General features: G+C 60.6%; 1 protein-coding gene across 4 annotated transcripts; it reads left to right on the plus strand.

Moving 5' to 3' along the window:
- The first annotated feature begins 1,881 nt into the window (after positions 1–1,881).
- On the plus strand, positions 1,882–24,210 carry SLC29A4 (solute carrier family 29 member 4). 4 transcript variants are annotated; one of them, XM_059155097.1, is made up of 12 exons: positions 1,882–1,968; positions 2,575–2,663; positions 13,198–13,368; positions 15,941–16,072; positions 16,306–16,419; positions 16,818–16,946; positions 18,245–18,319; positions 19,845–20,092; positions 20,612–20,747; positions 20,830–21,017; positions 21,924–22,164; positions 23,170–24,210. In XM_059155097.1, exons 3-12 carry the CDS (start codon positions 13,209–13,211, stop codon positions 23,307–23,309), a joined length of 1,563 nt encoding a protein of 520 aa, XP_059011080.1. In that variant the 5' UTR covers positions 1,882–1,968; positions 2,575–2,663; positions 13,198–13,208; the 3' UTR covers positions 23,310–24,210. The 4 variants fall into 4 exon arrangements, with proteins under 4 accessions (XP_059011080.1, XP_059011079.1, XP_059011081.1 ...); XM_059155096.1 differs by lacking the exon at positions 1,882–1,968 and having other exon boundaries at positions 2,299–2,663; XM_059155098.1 differs by lacking the exons at positions 1,882–1,968; positions 2,575–2,663 and adding an exon at positions 9,797–10,000.
- The last annotated feature ends 283 nt before the right edge of the window (positions 24,211–24,493 follow it).

The following is a 24,493-nucleotide window of genomic DNA, read 5'->3' on the forward strand; positions in this document are numbered from 1 at the left end:
TGCCCAAAAGCCCTGCCTCCCTGACAGGGGCTGGGGGCTGGGGTGGCATGAGGAAGCTTTTTGAACCAGCACTAACTGGGGCAACCACAGTCCACCCCCTTAGACACCGGACATTCCAGGGGCCGCTGACCACTGCCAACCTCTTTCCTTTACAGGAGGAGGAGCAGAGCCCCAGATCAAGGTCACCTAGCAAGCGGAGAACAAAGTCGTCTGGGCTTTCTCTGGGGGAGAGTCTGAGATCTGTAAATCCTTAAATGGCATTATCAAGGGACAAGGACCGAGTTTCTTTAATCCTCCAAGGGGATTAGGAAAATGCAGCCAAGCTAAGCTCCTTCCAGGGAGGAAAGAGCTAAAAGAGCTGCTTTCCAGCAGCGCTGCTTTTCTTCTGAGTGTCGGCCCACCCCTGGAGAACAGGCAGGAGACCCCACAGCGAACACCCTTGGCCTCCGGACCACCTCGCCCCCTAACCCCGCAGCCCGTGATTGATTATAACGACCACAGGCACTGGCGGCATCTGACAGCTCAGGAAGGCTTCCGAAGCGGGGGGGGATCCAACCACGTGAATGAAGGCATCCCATCTGGAACGTGGGCTCAGGCCTGTCCCCGAATTTGCAGGGACTGGGTCAAAGGTCAAGCAGAAGACACCACCACCACCCCGCCCCCGGTGTGGGTATAAATCAAGCAAACACGTTGAACAAATGTGTTCTGTCTCACACCCTCTAACAACCTGGCGTGAACTGGGCTCCCTTCCAGGACACGGGGTTGGGGGAGGGGCAGGCAATGACACTGCCGACCTCTGTCTTCTCGTCCCCCCAACCCTAGCCAACCCCAGTCCACTACCTCCCTTCTCCTCCACCCCTGCCAGCCCCGTTGCTCCCGGTGAAACGTCACACGTGCAGGAGTATGGACATCCCAGCCTTCAGGGCCAAGTTCTGCCCTCACACTCCATGCCTGCACGCCCCTTGGTCACCCTCATTCCAGGGCTGCACGCCAGCCACGTAGCCTGTCATCAGGAGAAATGTCCCCACAGAGCCCCAGCAGGGGGCTCGGGACTGCTCAGATAGGGAACCAGCGTGGGGACGCTTGGCAGCGTCCCTTTGGCAGGATCTGGGGGAGCTGTGTTCTCCAGCCCAGCCCTGAGAAGGCAGAGCTGAAGCATCTAGAATGTTCCCTCACTAAATCCCACAGGGTGCAGGGACATGGGTACTGTGCCCACCGCCCCCCAAGGGCCCCAGGAGACCCTCCTGCATCGGCCCCCAGCACCCAGGCCCGCATGCCCTAAGTGTTCTGGGGACCCCCACTCCTCTCCTGCCCTGTCCTGCAGGGGTTCCTGCTCAGGCCTGCCCGGGCTGCTGATCCCCCCCACCGGGTTGCCTGGATGTTCTGGAACCGAGGGACGAAAAGTATCCCCCACCGCCCGACGTGGCACGTCACCCTTTCTTCCACGTGCATCTGCAGCCTGAGCTGTCCCTTGCACCCGGCGGCCCGCAGAGAGCCACCTGCACGGACCTCGGGCTGGGCGGTCCAGCCTCACCGTGAAACCCTGCATGCCGGGCACAGAGCCCAGAGCATCTAGAGTCACTCCTGGCAAGACGCCCCGGGCACTTTACTGTTGATCCTGCCGAGCGTGGCTCACAGCTGCCGGGCACTGACCTCAGTGCTAGCGGGCTCGACGGTCGGCACATGTCCTTCACGTCATTAGCGACGACCCTGTGATACAGCCACTGTCGGGAACCTCCTCTTGGCCAATGAGGCAAGTGAGCCCTGCTCAGCGGTCCCACGGCTAGGAGGCAGAAGGCCCCGGGGTGGACTCAGATTTGTCTGATGCCGAGGCTCAAACTCAAGCTTTCTGCTCACCCGAGCGGAGGAAGGGACAAGGCTTCGGGGGACAGTCTCCAGGGACCTTGATGAGGGACCAAAGGGTCCTGGGTGGGGTGGCCGCCCTGTGTCTCTCTCTGCCGTCTCCAGGTCGGTGATCTCACCGCACACGAGGCCCCACAGACATGGCAAGCAGCTCACGGAAACGTCTAGACCCGTAGCCCCCTCAACAGATGTCCTCCAACCAAGGAGCAGCGCCTCTCACTCGGCTGACCTCCCTGGGTGGGTGAATTACCATCTTTATAGTCAGAGGAAACAATAAAGCTATTTTCAGCCTGGGAACAAAACGAATCCAATGGTAGATAAAACCCCAGAAGCTGGTGCTGGGAAGGCCCGCGCTGTCCTCCTGTCGGTTTCCTGTGTTTCCTCTGCCTGGGAGGGGCCGTGTCTACACCACAGGGGGTGGGGGTGTGCAGACGGAGAGGGGAAGCGGCTGGGCTGTCTTCTGAGGTCGTGGCGGCTGTGCAGTCCCCATCGGCTCTACAGAGGGCAGGTAGCGAGGTCCAGAAAGGGTGAACTCCCCGCCCTGGGACACACAGCCTGCGGGCTCTGGGGAGCCCTCCCCGCGGCCCCCCGCAATTGCTCCAGTGTTTTCTCGGCGCTTGGGAACAGATGGCTCCAATTCCCACCCACGGAAGCCAAACATTTTCCCTGGTTACCCTGCTAATGTGCTCACAAGCCTCCTCTTGTAAATAGAGAGTACAAAGGCTCCCGCGAACAGCGTGCCCGACCAGCGAATTCCGAGTCCACCGGAGAGCCCTCAGACCGAGCGCAGCAAGCCCCAGGTAAGGCCCGGATGTGGCGCAGGTGTGGCCCGGAGCCCCGGCCGCAAGCAGGGTACCGGCTCCAGGCGCAGACAGGCGCGGGGCTCCAGCCCTGCTTCCGCCCCTTCCACCGAGACCGGCTGGGAAAGCCCGGGCCAGCTTCTGGGGCTCCCCGGCATCCTCTCATCTGTGAAATGGGCGTGAGAGCGGCGGGACGCGAGACAGCGTGTAGGGGCTCTGCGAACCGGCCGGTGTCACTCTGCCCTCCCCGCACCCCCATGGACAAGATTCCACTTGTGAACAGCCCCTTTCACTTCTGGAGCCCCCCACCCCCACCCCAGGCACAGAGAGCAGCTTAGCTGTGTGACGCTGGCCAGATGCCTTTACCTCTCTGGGCTTCATCCTCACCTGTAAATCAGGCTGTCATGGCAGCTGGATACCCAGTGAGAGCTCCGGGTCCTCTCTATTTCACCTAAGTCCCGGGAGGCTTCCTGGAGGAGGGGACAGTGGCCCAGAGCCTTTGCAGACAAACGGATACTGATGGGGTAGAGGGGAGCTTGTAATGACCTATGCGCCCTCCAGGTAGAGGGAACTCTGTGAGTAAAGCTCGGAAAGGGGTTGCCTCCCTGCGGGGGAGGGGACACCACAGGAAGACTGGGTGTGGCTGGGGTGACAGGGAGGCAGCGGCATGGCCCAGGAGGGCAGGGGAGCCAAAGGTTTGGACCCGGCAGGGAGGGTGGCGTCCGTGCTCCCCGCAGCTCCCAGGGTCCCCAAGGTTCCCCCCGACACACACCTCACCCACAGCAGCCATAATGAACAGCTCTCCCTGCTCAATGCTCTGGGAGCCAGGCCAGGCAGTTTCTGTCATCCTGGCCCGCTTCCAGCCGCGGCAGCGCCGGGAGCCTTCATCGCAGACCGCTGGCCGACCTGGGGTGTCCTGAGTGCTGGAGACCCGGGAGCCCATTTACGGGCTTGGGGATCCCGGTCCTCGAGCCTGGTCAGGGGGTGCCACCCCTTTGAGCTCCAGGACTGGGATTGTAGGGGTCCCGGGGCATGGCATAACCCACGGGACAGACAGGGGTGGCCGAGGAGGGACGCGCGTCAGCCTGGCTTGGCTGTGTGACAGGAGCCTCCCCGCTCTGTCCTAGCTTCCCCCCCACCAGAGTCTCGGTGAGAATCTGAGCAGAGCCTGCTGTCTCTACGGGGCCACCCCACACCCCCCGCATCCCACCCCGCTCAGCACCGCACGGGTATCTCTGCCCTCTCAGGAGAGAATGATGGGCTTTGCTTGTTTATTTGATTTGCCTTTTCTGCCCAGATGGCTGGGTCTCCTCTTCTCCCAAGCCTGATGTCACAGTCCTTGCACAGAGACAGGGGCCGTGGGCTGGGCCGACTATGTGTCCTCGCTGGGGGACGACAGCCAAAGGCCTTCTCCTCTCTGGGGCCGGCGCCTGGGCAACTCCAGGGGCCTTTCTGTCCACGGTCAGAAATAGGTTTTGCCGCCGTGGTCCCTGGGGCCTCGGGTGCCTCCGTGATCCCGTGTCCCGGGGCCACTGTGACCATGAACCGCGGTGCATATGGGGCCGAGAGCCTCCCTCCCCGGGGGGAGCCCCACCTCACCACTCACCTGCCGGCTTCTCCACCTCTGAAAGGGTGCTCCCCGGGGCACCCCGGTCTGTGCAAGAATTAGAGATGACTTCGGCGAAGTCATCTTCGCCAAGCGGACATGGAGGAGCAGAGACCCCCGTCCCTCCCCGATCTGCTGAGCCTGGCCCAGCCAGGCACGTCCATAAACAGCAGCCCACGCACCGTGCCTCCCTCCGCCCTGGGGGGGCTCCCTCCCTGGCCACCCCGGCTGCGTCCTGGACAGGCCCCAGGCTCTTGGCTGCGAGTACCGGTGGACGGGAAGATTCTAATGGGCTTTAAGTTAATAAGTTGGGACTAAATCAGGTTTGAGCTCCGTAGGGAGCAGATGGCGCTGCTGCGGTGGCCCAAAACAGCCCCGCAGGAGCCGTGCCGGGCAGGCCGGGGCACCGCGAGGCTCTCTTAATTCTTCTCTCCCCTCCAACATTTTATTATGAACATTTCCAACATAAAGAAGATCCACGAGAATGGGCCGAGAGCACCCATATGCTCGCTGTCTGTGTTTGCTCCGTTAGCTTTCTGGGACAGCTGCCCGTCCCCCCGCCCCCCTCCCCCGCCAGCCACCAACCCATCTTGCTGTTTTTAAGACATTTCTAAGTCAGTGGCAGACAACTTCACTGCTAAACATGCTCGTCACTAGCTAGAGGTCGATATTTGGTTTGGGTTTGGGTTTTTTTGGGTTTTTTGGTTTTGGGTTTATTGGTGGTTTTGTTGTCGTTGTTGTTGTTGTTGTTATTTTGTTTTGTTTTGTTTTTTGGGGTTTTTTTTGGTGGGAGTTTTTTTAGGCAGAATTTACCAACAGTGAAATGCGCAAATGTAATGGACACCAGATGAGTTTTGACAGATGCACACACTGTGTACAGTGAGCTCTGCTGAGATAGAGAACATCGCTGTCACCCCAGGTAACCCCCAGTGCCCCCCACGATTCCCGAGGGGTACCACTGTTTTCATTGCCTTAGAGCCGCGTTGCCTCGTCTAGAACTCCATATGAATGCATGTGTGCCCTTCTGTGCCCGTGGTGCCTTTCCACTTGCTGCAGCGCTCTTGAGATGCCTCCTAATTGTTGGGGTGTCAGTCATGTGATCCCTTTTATTGCTGAGAACTAAGCCACGGTCTGGAAGGACCACTGTCTAGGTACTCATCTCCTCTGGGGGATGCCTGGGCTGTGGCCAGGTTTTGGTGTGGACATGGCAAAATCTCCAAGGTGCCACTGTCCAGAGTAACGGATAGGGCTGAGCAACCCTCCAGGCTGGGCTCGAAACTTTTGGCGAGATGGGAAGGCTTCTGAGAATCATAACACTTGGACTCTCCTGGCTTAACTAGAAGTCTCCAAAAACTCTTAAGTGCCATGTCCCAGAGCCCCAAACAGAGAGAGGATGTCTCAGAACCATGTGCCTGTGCAGCTTTTACCCACTGGAGGGTGTTATAATCTGATACACAGGAAGCCCATGAGGTTTTCAAGGAATCATATCGGCCTGGACTGAACAGAACTGAGGCAAACCCCTGCTGGTGGGGCCTGAGGCAGATCCCAGCACCACCTCTCCCGGCACCGAGTTGGCTGTGCCACAGGGGCCCAGATGACTGGACAGGCATGCCACAGGCTCCTCCTGCATGTCCGGCCACAGCCTGTCACCTGCTGCATGATTGGGGCCTTTATTGGCTGCATTTTTCATCCTGGCAGATGGCTTTCCTCCAAGGGAGGGTTGCTTACAGAATTGAGAGGACAGACATCAACTAGCAGAGACCTCACTGGTATCAGAGAGGCCCGGGTGTCACTGGCAGTGACAGCAGGCCTGGCCCCGAGCCTTGCCCACCCTGGTGCCCCCAGCAGGGAGCCCCTTCCTGGTGCTGCACAGAGCCCTCCAAAGTCAAGGATCCAAAGTCACAGGCTCAGCATGGACCTACCAGCCGGGGACCTTTCTGGGCCTCACACATAACCTGGGCGAGGTCGCTAATTGTCCCACGTCATAGGGGAGCCGGGAGATTTATTTATTTCTTTTTTTGAGATTTCTGTGTTTATTTGAGAGAGAGAAAGACAGAGAACACACACAATGGAGAAGGGGAGAGGGAGAGAGAGAGAGAATCTGTGCCCAGCACAGAACGCTTTGAGGGGCTCCATCTCCCGACCCTGAGATCAGGAACCCAGCTGAAATCAGGAGTCAGACGCTTAACCGACTGAGCCACCCGGGGAATCCCGGCCCCACTTCATCCTTGACACCAAAGGTTCCTTCGTGCTCTGCAGAGCCCACAGCTGGATAGCACCCGAGGAAGTCTTCTAACCCAGCCAGCGATGGGGATGGCCCGCACCTCTCAGCTCTGAGACCTTCTCGGAGGCACCCACCCCTCCTACCACCGATGACCCTTGAGTCCCCACAATACAGCCTTGAACCCACACACACACCACCATCCTCTGCTCAGATCCTTTGGACACTGGGCGACATCAATCACAGGCTGGGACTTTGGCCCTAATCCAGACCCCAAAGGCTCTCCTGTTATTCCAGCCCCCGGCAGTCCCTCTGCCCCGAGTCTTCCCATCACTCGGTGCCGTCAGGAGGGGAGCACGGGAACCAGGCAGGGGAGGCAGATAAGATGTCTATCTCCTCATGTTTCATTTTCCATGAAAAAACATGTTTGCAGCAAAAAGCATGACAAATCGACCTGGGCTTGTAGAAATGGTGGAGAAACAGGAACATTCAGGAGCACAGGTCTGCAGTTGGCTACATTTCTTTCTAGTCACTTCTCCATGTGGAGGGAAGGTTCTGGTTGTGTAACTGTGTAACTCGCGTGTCCCACTTGAAAAAAGTGAAAGTTAGGGGCACGTGGCTCAGTCAGTTAAGGGTCTGACTCTTTTTTTTTTTTCAAAGATTTTTATTTATTTTTTCTAAGATTTTATTTATTTATTTGACAGACAGAGATCACAAGTAGGCAGAGAGGCAGGCAGAGATAGGGGGAAGCAGGCTCACCGCTGAGCAGAAAGCCTGATGTGGGGCTCGATCCCAGGACCCTGAGATCATGACCTGAGCCGAAGGCAGAGGCTTAACCCACTGAGCCACCCAGGCACCCCGATTTTACCCATTTTTTAAAAACATGTTGTGGCCTAGATGCCAAGTGTCTTTTGGATTCCTTCCCATTCCCTGTTTCTGTGTTCCTAACCACTTTCCCCCCACCGGTTCCACGGTCCGGGGGTACCTCAGAATCGTACATCCCAGGGGCGACTTAGGACTCCTCAGTGTGGTTACACAGACGTCCACGGGCTCCCCTGGGTCTTTCAAATATAACGATCACATTGTCTGTCTGCACACGATGACTCTTCCTTTACCGACTCTCCTCGGGTAATGGGGCTGTATTTGCAAAGCTCCGCTGTTACAACACCCATCTTTGGGTACAAAGCCTTTTCTGTATTTAGAGTTATTTCCTTGGGCTAGATTTTCTGGATCAAAGGGTAAGCATGTTTTTTAGGCCAATTTACTTTCCAGAAGGGCTGTTGCAATTTGCACTCCCACCAGCGACCGAGGATTAAAAATCCAGGTCGGGTCATGCCTCTTCCTCCAGCTGAACCACTCTGGGGGGCTCCCACCCCTTCCCACTGACAGCAAGACCTCCCCTCGGGCTGGGTTTCTGCCCTGACCTCACCTCCCATCTTTCACCGGAAGGTTCTTCCTGATCTTCTTTCTGCTCTAGAATATAATGAGCCTTTTCTGGCTCCCAGACTTCGCCCTGGCCGTTCCCTGCGCCCAAAACATTCTTACCACAAACCACCCCACAATGGGCTCCTTTCCGTCACTCTGTTCAGGTGTCACCTTCCCAGAATGGCTCTCCCTGACCACTAGGCAATGATGCCCACCCCAGTCCCCACAGTCACACACTAGGCCACCCTTCTGTCCTATTGTCTTGCTGGCATTGGATGCTGCCCAAAATGTCTATTTCTTTGTTGCCAGTGTCCCCCCTTAGACTGACACCCCCTGGGGGTGGAGACTCCCCCCACCAACCTGTCCCCGGTATCTAGGGCAGCGTCTCACACACACTGAATAATTTTTATTTACACCCAGGAGAGCTCCTCGGCATGGCTTCCTGCATAGGCCCTTTCAAAGTTCCAGACCCACCGAGGAAGCACGAGACTCGTTTACTTTAAAATCAGTCATTTGGGGCACCTGGGTGGCTCAGTCAATTAAACGTCTGCCTTTGGCTCAGGTCATGATCTCTGGGTCCTGGGATCGAGTCCCTCATCTGGCTCCCTGCTCAGCAGAGGGTCTGCTTTTCCCTCTCCCTCTGCCTGCCTCTCTGCTTGCGTTCTCTCTCTCTCTCAAAGAAATAAATAGATCAATCACTTTGATCAGCTGGCCATCTCCCCTGTTCAAACAACACGAGACATGTGCAGGGCTGAGGATCCAGACAGAAGTCAAGCAGGGGCTTACTCACAGGGGGCTGACGGTCTTCCAGAAGGGACGGGCAAGGCTTTGAGAAATGGTGCAGCTCTGGGCTGACTGCTGGGTGGCAGAAGTGGGTCTCACCCCAATAGGAGGACCAAATCTGCTGGGAAGCGAGGGGAGGCATCCAGGCAGGAGCCTGGTGGGGGCCTTAGCAGCCACTTCCTCTGACCCCGGTCCTGGTGGCCCAGTCCTGGCGGGGGTAAGCTGGGATGGGCCTGATTCCCACAGACACAGTTCCCAGCCCCAGCGGGACCCAGGACCTGTCCACTTCTCACCTGGGTCCTGTTCTCACCTTGTGGTAGGACCCCTTTCCCTGCATGGACATCCCCCTCCATCACTGGCTCATGTCCTCTGCCAGCGACCCTGCGGGCTTCTCTCTGCAATGTCCCCTGAGCTTCCACAGCGTTTCTCTTAAACCACGTTACAGAAGAGTAAACTGAGGGTCCAACAGAAGTGGGTGAGCTGGGACCCTCAGCCCTGAGAGACCGTTAAAATTCCATCCACCTGGGAGAAAACCGAGACTCCCAAGCTGGGGGGAGGACACACTGGGCAGGGGTGGGGACCATGCAAGGGAGAGGCACAGGGGTTGAGTCAACCCCTCGACCTGGCTGGAATCCGGGCACCTCACAGTCTCCAGTCCACGGACTCCTATTCATCCTTCAAAACTTTGAGTCCGGCCACCCGCGTGACCTGTTGTACCCACTAATCTGGGCACAGCAGGCCTGCCCCCTCCCCAGAGGACCCAGGGCAGGAGGAGGTGGGCATGGGAGTACTGGGCCTCCACACCCATGAGGGGAGGTGGTGGGCTAGATCAGTGGGGGTGGCAGGCTACATACGACATCCCCACCCCGGGGGTGGCCGGGTGCCACCACGCCCCTCCCTGGGGAATGGGGGCGATGACCTCAACCTTGGCCCCGCCCCCGCCGCTGCGGGCTCCCAAGGATGGGCAGGGTGGGGGCGGGGCTCCGCGCGGGGAGGGGGCGGGGAGGGCAGGGAGGGCGGGGCAGGCAGGCGGGGCTCTGCGTGGGGGGCGGGCCAGGGCGGAGCGCGGTAGCCCCCAGGGCGGAGCGCGGTAGCCCCCATCGCGCTCGCCGCTGCGGCTGCGCCCCCCGGACACGCTCGCTGACCCGGGCGGGGCGGACAGCGGACTCGGCGGAGGACAAGGGCTGCGCCGGGCCCGAAGCGCCGAGCGTGGGGCGCGGGCGCCCAGGGGTCCCGGCGCAGGGGCGGCGGGCACGGGCTGGGCTGGGCGCGCCGAGGACCCCGGGGCCCGGCCGTGCCGAGGTAAGCGGTCACCGCGGAGGTGGCGGGCGGGGACGGGAATGGGCTGGGACGCGGAGACCTGTCGGAGCCTTTGTCTGCGGCGCGCGCGGCCCCACTCCGCGCCCCATCCCCCTCCGCGCCGACTCGGGGCAGCTGAGTCCCGGAGCGGGGGCACGTGGCTCCGGGGACCCCAAATCTCCCACCCCATCCCATCCTTGTTCTGGGAAGAGGGTACTCCTACCCTGCCTCATCGAGCATCTGGACTGGGCCAGCACCCCCCCCCCCCCCCCAGTCAGCCCATTTGAGAGCAAAAGACCCAGACCCAGGAGAGTGGCCAGTGGTCCTAGGCCATGCCCAGGTCTGAGAGTCACCTCCCTCCCTAGGCATGCCCAAAGGGTCCTTCCACCTGAAGTTCCTCCCTGGACCCCGTCCTCTGCCCAATCTCGATCTCGCCTCTTCTCCCAGCCGGCTCCCTCCTAGCTTTTGGAAAAGCCTCTGTAAGAGGCAGGGCCTGTGCCCAGGGGTCACCTCATGGTGGCCTGGGGAGTCTGTCTGTTGCCTAGGGGTGCAGGGCTGGGAACCAACTTTGTTGCTGATAGGGCCACACAGACAGAAGCAGCCTGGGGGACGCAGAGTGATGCCAGCCCTGGGACCCGCAGAAACCGAGGCCAGGGAGGAGGGGCTGGGGCTGGGTTGTGGGAGCTGCCGGCCAGAGCCTGTGGCCAGTGCCTTCACCTCTCCAGTGGCAACTGCAGGAAGGGGGCAGCCTGGGACCTTGAAACCCCCTTTTCTGCAGGCAGAACCAGCAGGGAGTAGTTGGGCAATGTGTGGGCTTGGCTGTGGGGGAGCAGCAAAGAAACTCAATGGGCCTAGGCACCGGGGCCCAGGGACATCCAAGGGTGTCCTGCTGGCTAGGGCTTGTGGCCCAGGATGAGTATGAGGCCTAAAGAGGGCCAGCGGGCAGGCTTTCCAAATCGAATTCAGGTTCCTTGGCCCATCTAGGGGGACACGCTGTAGAGGAGTCAGCCTGGCCTGGCGGGCACATCTCAGTCACAGGTGAAATGGGGGTGCCAGAGCTGCTCAACCTGGCTGGGACTCTTAACGCGAGCTGCGTGACCTCTGGCCTTGGCTCTCTGTGCAAACTGGGGGCCCGTGAGCCTGGGTTTAATGATGGCTGGGGTCAGGAGCCCACTCAGGCCCACAGCAGTGCCCGGATTTTGACCCCCCAGCGACCCCCACCCCAATTCCCCAATTTGTGAAGTACTGGCTCACCTTCCTTGTCCACAACAGGGATGGAGGGAAACTGAGGCTTATGGGTGGACATGGAGGGGTCCTGGCAGGGTGGGGGGAGCAGAAAGGAGCCTGTGCACTATTGGATTTTTATTTTTTTAAGATTTCACTTATTTATTTGATACAGAGAGACAGAAGGCAAGCAGGGGGAGTGAGAGAGGGAGAAGGAGGCTTTCTGCCAAGCAGGGAGCCCGATGCGGGGCTCCATCCCAGGACCCTGGGGTCATGACCTGAGCTGAAGGCAGACAATTAATGACTGAGCCACCCAGGTGCCCCCAGTTTTGGATTTTTAAACCCACGTGCATGTCCTTACATTTTAACTAAAGAGGCACAGGAGAGGAGGAGGAATGGGCAGGGGTTAGAGCTCATCAGGCTCCAGGCCGTGGGTGTAGAGACTGAGGGGTCTGGGAGGGAGCGAGTTGGCCTAGGAGAGGTGGAGACGAGCCACCTCAGTGCTCCCCCCAATTCTGTCCCCAGCGAGGTCATGCCTAGAGGCCTGGGGCTGCCACAGGGGAAGCCAGAGCCCCCTGCCCACCGGAGGGGCCCAGAGCAGCACGTGGGGACAGCAGCTGAGGTTGGCATTATGGGTGGCAGCTGCCTGCCTCCCCGATGAGCCAGAGGGAGGAGTAGGGCCACCTCCGGGCTCGATGCTGAGCACGTCCGCCTTCCCGGGTGGCGTGGCCAGGCGCGGCCAGGGTGCTGCATCTTGGGAAGCTTTGCAGAACACAGGTCAGGGGTCCGGGGTTCGGGCATCCTCCGGGGCTGGGCTTATGCCCTGCGTGGACTGCGGTGGGGAGTCTTCCACTGCTGTAGACCACTGTCTGACGCTGGCTCCTTCCCCAGCCTTCCTGTCTGCCCGGGAGGCCAGGAGCACAGGGCCCTGGAGCTCTGAGCCTCCTGTGGGGGGATCCTGCCCAAGGCCACGGTCATTCAAACCAGGCCCAGCTCTGTCCTAAATCCCACCTGGTACCCCCAGCTCCAGATGTGGCAGGAGATGCCAGGGCTGGGGGACACTCAGGAAAAGCACTGAGCCAACCGGGGGTTACGCCTGCCTCCCAGCCCCCGGACGGAGAACCCCGGACCCTCTTCTCTGTGCTCGTGGGTGTCCATCAGCCCAGGCAGTCCCCAGCTGGCAGAGCCAGCTTTGCAGGCAACTGCAAAGATTGGGGCAGTCCCAGCACGCGGGCTCCCTCGGGAAGTGGGCGCTCCGCACACGCTTGTAGTGGGGGTATCTAGGGGCCACGCTCAGGGCCCAAGGCTCTGGTGTTGTCTCTGTCTCGGATTCCCTGGGAGGAGCTGCAAGATCAATAGTTAAAAATCATTAGAAACACAAATTGCTGGGCTTGACTGGCCCAGTCGCTAGAGTGTGGGATCTCAGGGTTGAGAGCTCGGGGCCCATGCTGGGTGCACAGATTACTTAAAAAAAAAATAAAATCTTTAAAAATGAAAAAAGAAAAACGGATAACTCTTTTAGGGGGGAAAAAAACCCCAAGACTCTCCCTGTCCCCAGCCCAGCCCCCAGTGGGGCTGTCTCTTCATCACGGATGAATTAGCTGCCTTTCCTTTAAAGGCAAAGGTTAGTAGACATGAAGCATGAGAAACTGAGGCGAGACAGGAGGAAGAACTTCCCGCCCCAGCACGGGGGAGCCACGGTGCTTCACAGTGTCCCGCGGGCCTGGGTCTGGGTTGGCACGGCCCCCCCTTACTGTCTGGGAGACTCGGGGGAGGGCACCCTCGAGGCTCGCGCTCTGCCCCCGGCTTCCTCCTCCGCCCCGTCTCTCGCCCTGTGCGCCACTGTGCCACCCACATGGGGCTCCCTGTCCCCGTGCCTCGAGATGGGAATGGCGTGTGGCCGCCAAGTTGCAGGGGCACGGCAGTGGCCGGGGTCCCCCGCGTTCCCTCAGCCCGTCTCCTCCCGCTCTGTGCAGCCCAGGCTGCCATGGGCTCCGTGGGCAGCCAGCGCCTCAAGGAGCCCAGCGTGGCGGGCACGCCGGAAAGGAGTGTGGTGATGAGCTTCAGCTTCGACAGCTGCCGGCCGGAGGAGGAGGGGACGGCGGGGACGACTCAGGGCCAGGGCGTCCCGGGCTTCACGGACTCTGGTAAGTTGGGGGAGGGTGGCAAGCTGGGATGGGCAGCGAGAACCCTCGCAGAGCCTTGGGGGGGGGGGGTCCTTAGCACAGGACATGGCGTCCATCAGGAGGGGTCTGCCGTGGGGACGATCAAGCTGATGTCTTTGTCGCTTTGGTCACCTTCACTGGCCTCCCTTCAGTGGAGATGGGTAAGGGCCTGAGGGGAGGGCCGAGGTGTGAAAACTTGATTTTTCGTCCTGGCTGTGTGACCTTGCACAAGGGCCTAAACCTCTCTGAGTGTCGGTTCTCTCACCTTGAGAACATGGGCCAGTTACCTCTGCGACCAGACTTGCTGGGTAGAGGGCCGCGTGCGGGGCTGATGCTGGACGGGTTTGGGTTCAGCTCCTTTCCTCTGGCAGCTTAGACACCTTGGGCAAGTTACCGTTGTCTGGGCTTTGGTTATGTCTTCTATGAAAGGGGAACCGTCCAGGAGCCATGTTCAGTGTAGCCCCAGAACATGGCTTAGGGCTGTCTCTGTGCTCATTTGGGGGCGTCTCTAGTTTATGCTGGCACAGTTGTAGGCTCGGGAATTGGGGCTTGTTCTCTGGTTCCTGCCCCTCTCTCTGCACGTGGGAAGCAGAGGTCCTGCAGGCCAAGCCCTGAAGCGGGTTGCTCCCCAGTGCCTCGGCAGAGCCAGCTCTGGGCCCGTCCCCAAGGTGCCAGACGTCCCCTGGCCTGGCATGGCACTAGATAACCAGTGGCCATGGCCCTGGCAGCTGGTCTATGGGACCACAGAAGCAGATGGTGGCCATGGCAATGGTGGGTTTTTTTGTTTTTTTGTTTTTTTTTTTAAGATTTTATTTATTTATTTGTCAGAGAGCGAGCATAGGCAGACAGAGTGGAAGGCAGAGTCAGAAGGAGAAGCAGGCTCCCTGCGGAGCAAGGAGCCCGATATGGGACTCGATCCCAGGACACTGGGATCATGACCTGAGCTGAAGGCAGCTGCTTAACCAACTGAGCCACCCAGGCGTCCCAGCAATGGTGGTTTTAACTATAGTGGCCTTGGTGACAATCACTGGGTCACTCAGGGTTCAGCCAAAAAACAGAGCCATTAGGAGAGACATGGACAGTAGACAGAGTTGTATGAATGATCCAGGTGTAGATATATGTACCTGTGTATGGGTTTATTTCAGAACAGAAGCAACTACAGTGGAGCCTGGCCAAGTGGCCTGATGTCCATAAGGCAGCTGCTTCAGGAAACCCCAGGGGCCTGAGCTATTTGGGGTCTCAGCTCTGGGAAGACCTGAATGTCTTGCCTGATTAGGCCAGGCCCACCCAGGGCAATTTCCTTGTGATTAACTTAGAGTCCACTGGGGAGGGACTTTAATCCACAAAATCCCTTCCCAGCAGCAGCTCATTCAGCACCGGACTGAGCAACAACGGATTAGTTCAGCCTGCCAAGTGAACCCATTAAACTGACCCATCACAGCCCACCCCTTGCCCGGCTTGGCTCCCAAACACAGCTCTGTAACCATACTTAATCTCCAAATAAAGACACTTGACAGAGTCATACCGCTGCCCAAAGCAACACAGCTAAGCCCTCTACCACCCAAAACACGCCGACGCTTTCCCTGGAGGACGCCTCATTCCCGTCTCTCGCTTGACAGCCCATGATTCAAATACTGAGATTTAATACAAGCACATCCTCTGTTAGCCCGTCAAGTGATGAAGTGGACAAAACCCTGGCTTTGGGTGAATACGCAGACACAGACAGACAGACGTATTCCTATCGAGGTCAGGGAGGTCACATGGCCATGGCTGGGGTTTATGACCGCCTTTCCCCACTGCGCAGTCCGTACCCTTTGCCGCAAACTCCTCAGCCGGTAATGCTTCTTGGCCCAGTGGGGTGACCCAGACTTTCATTTCTAAAGGTTACAACCGGATTGTTCTGTGTTCCGTTGACTTCAGCCCCAGGGAGTGGAAGTCATAAGAGGTGCTGTGAGGAGCCTCTTGCTTTGCAGACGTGCTCCTGTTCTGTTCCATCTCTGACCTCCCCTTTGTAGTCAGGATGAACCGCCCCAGCCAGGACGCCAGACCTCTTCTCTGCCTGTGGCCGGTGGCCGTTTGGCTTCCCGGTCAATGGCACTGGCGTGTCTCCACTCAGAAGTGTTTCTCCCTTGGGAACCTGGACCCTGCCTTGGGGCCAGCCGCCTCGGGGCACAGGGGTGGGAGGCGGCCGCGTTGCTAGCGGGTCTCTGAAGGTTCTCGAGGGCGGTCCAATTCCCGCGTCCATGTGTGCGCTCCCTGGACACCCGAGTGCTGATGGGAGGACTCAGCCCATGAAAGCACAGACAGCATCCTGGGGTGTCTCACCTTGGCTGAGTCTTCCAACGGCCCTTCTGCCGCATTGGTGATGGCCGTGGGGGGTTGCCGGGACAGCTCTGACAGTGAAGGGGGACGGGGTAGCCACATGCCGGTGGATAGGGCGGCCATGACCGTGGTGGTTATAGGGATGGCGGTGCTACAGTAGACTCTGGTCCTGGCACAGTGGCCAGGGCTTCGAGGGGTCCGTCCCCCTCTTACCAGCTCCCTCTGGCTTCAGCGGTCGATGAGCCGGTGCCTGACGACGGCTACCACGCCATCTACTTCGCGATGCTGCTGGCCGGCGTGGGCTTCCTGCTCCCCTACAATAGCTTCATCACCGATGTGGACTACCTGCACCACAAGTACCCAGGTGGGTCCCCTGAGCCCCACCCTGCCCCGCCCCAGCCACAGGCCGGCCGCCACCCTCCCAAACCGGCCACCACCCTCCCAAAACTCTGCTTGGGGAGCCTGTGTCACCGAGTGACTCGGGGCAGCCACTCCCCATCTCTGGGCCGTCAGCCACTTTCAGGCACCTGGCGAGGAGGGGTGCGGAGAGCGGGGCTCCCCCTGAGCATCTGCTGCTGGCTGCCCCTCCCCCCACAGGGACCTCGATCGTGTTCGACATGAGCCTCACCTACATCCTGGTGGCTCTGGCAGCCGTGCTCCTGAACAACGTGCTGGTGGAGAGACTGAGCCTGCACACGAGGATCACTGCGGGTACGCTGCCTGCACACTTGGCCGGCCGCTCCCCTCCCCAGGGTCCCAGAGACTCAGTCTCCCCGTGTGTGAAGTGGGCACGCCTCCTAGGAATGTTACAGGGGTCAGCATGTGAAAATAGGGTCCAGGCTTTTGTGTACCCCGACACCGTGCCATGGGGCCCTGCCTGCTCTTCCCCGTTCCTTATCCTCTTCGTGGCAACATCCCGCTTCAAGGCCCGGCTCAAATGGTGCCTCCTCCAGGAAGCCTTCCAGGCACTTGTAAAATGTCCTCAGCCCTCTCAGTATTGAGAAAGGCAGACAGAGAGGGCACTTCTGCGTGGGCTCTGCAGGAAGGATGGCACGAGGGGAGACCCCAGCCCAGTGCCCACCGCCCACCTCTCTGGCCTCTCCCCCTAGGCTACCTCTTGGCCTTGGGCCCCCTCCTCTTTATCAGCATCTGTGACGTCTGGCTACAGCTCTTCTCTCATGACCAAGCTTACGCCATCAACCTGGCCGCTGTGGGCACCGTGGCCTTAGGCTGCACAGGTAGGAACCTGGGCCGGGGTGTGGGCAGGGCTGGGGGGGGCAGTGGTGCTTCCAAGTACCCTGTGCTTCCAGAACCATCCTGACTTGCCACCGTGCCACAAACTATTTCAAGCCTACGGAAAGCTTGCAAAATCCCCATAGACCTTTCACGTCAGCTTGCCCGTGGCTGACGTCTTGTCACGCAGGCTTTCTCTCTGTCCCGTCACACCCATAGATACATATACGTTTCACCCCTGAATACATATACATATAAAATCATCTGTGTTTTCACCTTACACCATGTGGGAGTTGCCTAGATACTAATGGTTGAGAGTGTATTTTCTAGAAGGTAAGATATTTCTCCATCGCCACGTGACGGCAGCCTGAGTCGGGAAACGTGACACTGCACAGCGCTGTTCTCTGTGACCGGTGTCCATGCATCACCTGTCGTCCTGATAGCACCCTTTATAAGCGTTCTGTTTCTGACCCAGGATCTGATCCGGGATCACACCGTGTTCACGGTCATGTCTTTAATCCCTTTTAATCCCACATGGTCCTTGGCCTTCTTCTTTGATGGTGGTGATGCTCGGAAAGGTCCTGGCCAGTTGCCTTGTATCCCTTCCACGCTCTTCGAGCAGAAAGAAATAGGTTGCCTGCTATGAGCCTGTGGAAGAATTTGGGTGACTGTCTGTGTTTTTCAGTGAAGTCAGGGCTCCGGGAAACAGTGTCCTCAGGTCCGTTTCGTTCTGTTCTGTTTTGTTAAAAAGCAGATGCCTGGAAAGAACAGGTGATCTAGTTTTCCTAGTTTGACCTTTCCGGTCTGTCCATGTACACCACGGATTCGCTAACCTGTAGGGTCTGAGCCCAGGCGTCTTAACCCCCAAGATGCCGCTGAATGTCTAGAAGCTTGTTGGTTAGCATGAGAACAGGGAGGCCATGGCAACACCAATCTCCATGGCTTCCTAGAACAAGACTTATTTCTGGTTCTGGCTGCGTGTCCCAACATGTGGACGGAGGCGAGGCTCCACATGGTCGCTGGGAACCGGGCCACTGTGGTCTCCGTCTGTCACACGGGGCCTCTTCGGTCACTGCCGCTAGGGGAAGGAAAATGCAGAAGTCCACGGGAGCTTTTCTCTGCCTCGGCCAAATGTGATGCGTGTTGCTTCTGCGCGTGTATCATTGGCCAGAACTAGTCATGGAGCCGGCCCGTGGCCCCTGGCACGTGCTGTTTGGTGGGAGGGGTGGGTGGAGCCCATCTCTGTGCCTACCTACAGGTGATGGTGGCATCTCACAGTTGCTTCTCTGTTTCTCCCCCCAAGTGCAGCAATCCAGCTTCTATGGGTACACGGGGATGCTGCCCAAGAGATACACCCAGGGCGTGATGACCGGGGAGAGTGAGTATCTGCAGCCCCCCCAGGAGGAACCCCCAGTGAGGGGCCGCGCTCCGAGCAGGGGACGGGGACCGCCATGTCCTCCTGCCTGGCGGGTGGGGGCAGGGACTCCAGGCAGGAAGGGAACAGCTGTGACACGTGCACCTCTGCACCGGGGTGCGTACCTTTGTGATGGGAAATGCGCGATCTGCTCCGAGCAGGGCGGGGTCTAGAGGGGCTTGGCGTGCTGGTGCGGCTGGGTGTTCTGTGTGTCTGTGTGTGCGTGTATGCGGGGGCGGGGGGGGTTGGTGAGCCTGTCCAGACTATGCTGTTTTCTAGACCCACACACTGAGCCCTGCCTGGCACCCCCACTCGGCTTCTCAGACTCACTGTCCCAAGCCCCCATCTCCAGTCCACCTGCCCCTGCTCAGCAAATGACACCCCCAAACCCGAAGCCTACCCACCACCCTTAGACTTGCCCTCCAGGCTGATCCCTGCACTCCAGCCTGGGGCAGGGTGGCCGTTCCCCTCTGGCCCTGCCACCCCCACCCACGTATCAGGGCCCCTTTGCAGCACCTCCCTCCAGATGTTCTCAGGCTCTTTCCGTGCGGGGCGGGGCCAGGGCCCGCAGTGTGGTCCAGGCAGAAAGCTGTCTTCGGGATACTCTGCACCCCCTACCATGTGGGGAGGTTGCTCAGATGCCCCCAGGGCTCCAAGCCTTACGTCTGTGGAATTTGGTTCCAGGAAGGCCCGGGGCAGGCGGATCACTTCTGTGTGTTTTGTCATGGAGGTGAGCAAGGCGGCTGTCGAGTGGTGATTTGAGGTGGCTTAGGAGCCCAGGAACCCCACACCCTGGGAGCAGCCCACAGTGGTCATGGCCTGCTTCTGCCAGACGCTGCCTCGCGGCTCACGGTCACACCCCACACCCACATCCTGCCTGCCAAGACCCCACTGCCCTCCCTCGTGATCTCGAGACCACACCCACACCTGTCAGCTCCCGGCACGTGAACAAGGACCACTCGTGCCAGCCCCTGCCGGGGCTGCCCCCCCCGAGCCTCTGCCTGCCCCCCAATCCTGCTGGGGGCTCCCCCTACCTTCCCCTAACCCCTATCCTGCTGGGGGCTCCCCCCAAGCCTCTGCCTGCCCCCCATCCTTCTGGGGACTCCCCTCTAGCCTCTGCCTGCTTTTCCATCCTGCATAGATGTTGGCATTTTTATGCGACTTATTTACAGCACCTGCCCCCCATTGAGTGTTGAGGAGGTAGGACCCCTTTCCCCCTGCCCTACTGTGTCCCCAGGGCTGGATGGTGCCAGGTACACAGCAGGTGCTGTATAAATGCTCTTGGGGTGTGTGTTTGAGCAGGCCACAGTGCCAGGGAAGAGTCGTCTGAGCAGGCGCATTCTGTGAACAGCTCCCTGCGTGCCTGGGGCCTGGGCCTGGGCTGGGGCAGGTGCTGGGCTATGGCCGTTGGGGGATGGGACCAGGTTGGGGCAGGGGGGCTTTAAGTGGACTTTGGGGCCCAGGCCCAGCGCGCATGCTCCCCACCCAGGCACAGCAGGTGTGATGGCATCCCTCAGCCGCATCCTCACCAAGCTGCTGCTGCCGGACGAGCGGGCCAGCACGCTCATCTTCTTCCTGGTGTCCGCCGGCCTGGAGCTGCTCTGCTTCCTGCTGCACCTGCTGGTGCGGCGCAGCCGGTTCGTGCTCTACCACACGGCGCGGCCCCGCGACAGCCGCCCGGGCCGCAGAGCTGGCTACCGCGTGCACCACGACGTCGCCGCGGGGGACGTCCACTTCGTGAGTGTGCTGGGCGCTGCCGCCGCCAGGTCCCGCCAGGCTCCTTCCCGCGGCCCTCCTCCCGTCTGCGGACCCGAGTCCCGGCGGGCACAAGCCGTGCGGAGCCGTCCTGCGGGTTAGGGCGCCCTCTGGTGGTGGCATGGCTGCATGGCCCCGGAGAGCCCACGGTGGGCGCCCATAGGAGGGCGCCAGGAGGGTCGCGTGGGTGGTTGGGGGGGCAGCATCCCTGCTGGGGGGTGGAGGGGGCCCTCTCCACTCCATGGTGTCCTCAGCAGCGAAGTCCTTACAGACGGGGGGAGGGGCTGTAAGGTGTCCCAGTGCTGGCACATACGGGGCCCCTCAGTGGCCAGGGAGGTTCCCCGAGAAGTGGCCTCTGGTCTGAAACCTGACCTGTGCGGTGGGTAGCTGTGAAGATCCACAGGAAAGGCATTGGGGGCCAAGGGAAAAGCCAGGGCAGATACTTGGGGGGCTGGAGACCCCTCATCTCCCATAGCCCACCGGGCTCCATCCTCCCTCTAGGAGCACCAAGGCCCAGGCCTGGTCAATGGCGGGTCCCCAAAGGACAGCCCGGCCCACGAGGTGACCAGCGGGGGTGCCTACACGCGCTTCGACATGCCTCAGCCCAGAGTGACACGGAGCTGGCCCTCCTTCCAAGGTGGGGGCAGGGGATGGGGTGTTGGGGCTGTCCTCTGGACGTTGCCGGGGGCGCCCCCTGACCCCCGGCCCCCCGCCCACAGCCCTGCTGCTGCACCGCTACGCTGTGGCCCGCGCCATCTGGGCCGACATGCTCTCCATCGCCGTGACCTACTTCATCACGCTGTGCCTATTCCCGGGGCTCGAGTCTGAGGTTCGCCACTGCGTCCTGGGAGAGTGGCTGCCCATCCTCATCATGGCCGTGTTTAACCTCTCCGACTTCGTGGGCAAGGCAGGTTTGCAGCCCCTCCCGTGCCCCTGGGATAGGAAAGGGCACCGCGGGGTTGAAGTAGCAGAGCCTGGGGCCCTGTGGGGAGGGTCCTCGAGGAGGGGCAGGCCCTGAGCTGAGGACACCTGAGCTCCCGAGTGGGGAGAGGAGCAGCCAAGCTAAGACGCCCCCAGACGGCGTACCCCACCCGCCCCACAGGTGGCCCTAGTGACCCTGCAGGGCAGCAACACGCTGTCGGTACCCACAAAGGCTGGGGCCGACCTCATTTTGTGTCTGCACTCCCTAGCTAAGGGGCCTCCACAGACAGCACAGAAAGTACTACCAGGGAGCAGGTCCCAAGGGGCCAGGAAAACGTGGGCACAGCTCCCTGAACTACAAGCGAAGGGCAGGGTTAGAGGTCAGGTTTAGGGTAAGCTCAAGATTGTCATCTCCAGGGCAGGCCTGATGTGGGCCTTCTTCTGGTGAAGGAACATGAGGCTCAGAGAAGTAAAGCCCTTTGCCTGAGGTCACACAGCAGCGCGGTCCGAGAAAGGAATCTGGTTCACGAGGGAGCAAGGCTGAGTTAGTGAGCTTGACCCCTAATCCGGCTACTTCCTGCTCCGCAAACTGTTGCAGGCGCACCAGACCCTCAGGGCCTCGTTTCCCAGGCAGGGTCAGGAGCCTGGAGGTCTGCACCCTGGGAAGGTGCGGGGGACACGGTGGGAGGAACCCATGCAGTGCTCAGACGAAAGCAGAGTGTAGCAAGGACTGTGCGTTGCTGTAACAAGGGATTTGATGGACTGAGTGGTCACAGCTGACAGAGAACAGGGACACATGGGAGCACCCAGGGACAGGGACCGGGTCTGGGGGCCGCAGTAGGGAGGGGCAGTGGGCTCCGGAGAGACCGTGAACGTGCCCGGCTCCCCACAGATCCTGGCGGCTCTGCCCGTGGACTGGCGGGGCCCCCACCTGCTGGCCTGCTCCTGCCTGCGCGTGGCCTTTATCCCCCTCTTCATCCTGTGCGTCTACCCCAGCGGCGCGCCTACCCTGCGCCACCCGGCCTGGCCCTGCGTCTTCTCTCTGCTCATGGGTGTCAGCAGCGGCTACTTTGGCAGCGTGCCCATGATCCTGGCGGCGGGCAAAGTGAGCCCCAAGCAGCGCGAGCTGGCAGGTAAGGCAGGGAAACGGAGGCCCACGGAAACCAAGGCCAGGTAGCCAACAGGTGCGTCGGGGTTCCAAGGTCAAGTCAAGCTCAGGGAGCTCAGAGGGGCGGAACGTGCATCAGTCACTTATTCCTCTGGGCATCGCACAACTACTCTTGAGTCCTGACTGGGTCGGGCCCGATTCCAGGCACCGGGGACCTGGGGCAGTGATCCCTGTGCTTGTGGGGCTGACGGTCTCAAGGTGACGCGTGACAGTACATGCAGCGTGACGAGTAGTGGACAGAAGCATGACAGAGAAAAGCCAAGCAGAGCAAAGGGATGGGGGGGCTGTCGGGCTGGCGAATTTAAAATGTAAGCGGGGCAGTCAGGGAAGGCCTCCCCGGGGAGGTGAGTTTTGAGCAAAGAGCTGGAGGAAGTGGGGAGGGAGCCAGCCGTGGGGCAATGCAAGGGAACAGCCCATCCCACGGTTGGAGGGAACAGCAGGGGTGGGGTGGGAGGGAGGAGGGAGGGTAAGCTCGTCCAGACCATAGGGGACAGGGGCTCTGAGAGGGCGGGTGCCACGTCTTTGCAAGAAAGTGGCAGGTGTTGGATCGGTTTTGATGGTAGAGCCCACAGGGCCGGCTGGTGGGTTGGGAGAGCAGACGTGACACAGGAAGCGGGGGTCAAGAGGGGGTCCCCAGGCTGGGGCTGTTCCAGGATCGCCACCCCCTGAGATGGAAGGGAAGGGGGGTTGAGGGCACGCGGTCCTGCAGTGGTGTTCTGGGCACGGTGGTTCGAGAAGCTCTTAGACATCCTGGATTGTCCATGACAAGGAGGGATGTGGATTTGGTGGGGGGGGCAGGAGACAAGTAAAGCAGCAGGGCCTGGGGACCCCGTGAATCCACTGGGGCCTAACGGTCCCCGGCTGGCCGCCTGCTCCACGCCCAAGGAGCCGCAGCATGGACTCGGGGCCGCCGGGCTGGTCCTCTAGCGCCCTCCCCTGCCCGCCGCCTCAGGTCCGGTGTCGTCCGCAGGGAACACCATGACCGTGTCCTACATGACGGGGCTGACGCTGGGCTCGGCGGTGGCCTACTGCACCTACAGCCTCACCCGGGACACTCCCAGCAGCTGTCTCCGCACGTCCGCCAACTTCTCCTTCCCCTCCAGCCTCTGAACCAGGCCTGGGCACCCCCCCCCCCCGCACCACAGCCCCTGACCCGAGGCCCGAGGCCCCCTCCCACCCCCCTGCCTACAGTGCCTGCGGGACCCCGGCCTCCTCCGGTGACAGTCACGCCCGTCACTCCGGCCCCAGGGTTCTGCTGAGCCATCGGCCACCCCAGGCCACCCAGCACTGTGCTCCCTGTTCTGTCTCACATCTGCCCTTCCCCGTGTGTGTGTGCAGTGCCTCCTGGGGTCGCGGCCATCCCCGGCCTGGAGAGCAGACCACCCCACCCGTGGCCCCGTGACCCCAGCCCTCCTGTACCAGGGAGCCCTCATGGACAGAAGAGGTCCTCAAGGAGAGGGGCTCCCCACTCCCCCCCATTCCCAAACACTGGTTCTCCCAAGCAAAATCCATTTGCCATGAAGGAACAGTAGCCTTGGGTCCTGGTGGCCTCAGACCATGGTCTCCACTGGCCTCTCCACGACCACAGCTTCTGCACTGGCCTGGGTGCCCCCTCCCCCTGCTGCCGTGCACCCGGGCGCCCATCTGATGCCACCGGCCTGGCGGTCTGCACCTGCCTGGGGACCCCCACCACATCTCTGGCTGCTCCACCCTCTGCTACAAGGGACACACTCCGGCGGAAGTCCTGGCCTGCGTCAGTCCTTGACCTTCATTCAGCGAGGCCCGAGGAGGGACGTGAGTCCCTGTGCCGAGGGAGGGGTGTGGGGTCCCTGCCCAGCCAGGACCCTCAAACTGAGGGAATCCTAGAGCATCTTGCCAAAGACAGGCTTTTCCAGGGGAGGAGAGCCTGCCCTGCCACGCCCATGGCACCCCTGTGAGCACCCGCCCCTGTGTCCTGTCCCCCGTCTGTCCACTAACTGTACCGCACTGGCCATTAAAAGATGAAGGCGGAGACCTGCTCAGCTGCGGCCTCTGAGTAGCATCTGTGCGGGTGGGGGCTGTCCCCGCCACCTCGTTCACTGGGGGTTGGGGAAGGGGTCCTGGCGGGATGGGGCCACCCACATGGCTGGGCCCTCAGTTTTCCCATCTGCCAAGTGGCCTTGTCCGTACCCAGGCCTGAAGTTCCTAGGCGGGGGGAAGGGGTGAACCAGTCCTGTAGCGGGAGGATCTCCACGCACCAGCCAGGCGGTGGACAGTGGCGTGGGCACTGGAAGCATCTGGGGTGCGTAGGGCAC

Source organism: Mustela lutreola, chromosome 17 (assembly GCF_030435805.1).
Source record: "Mustela lutreola isolate mMusLut2 chromosome 17, mMusLut2.pri, whole genome shotgun sequence".
In the NCBI taxonomy this organism is placed as follows: domain Eukaryota; kingdom Metazoa; phylum Chordata; class Mammalia; order Carnivora; family Mustelidae; genus Mustela; species Mustela lutreola.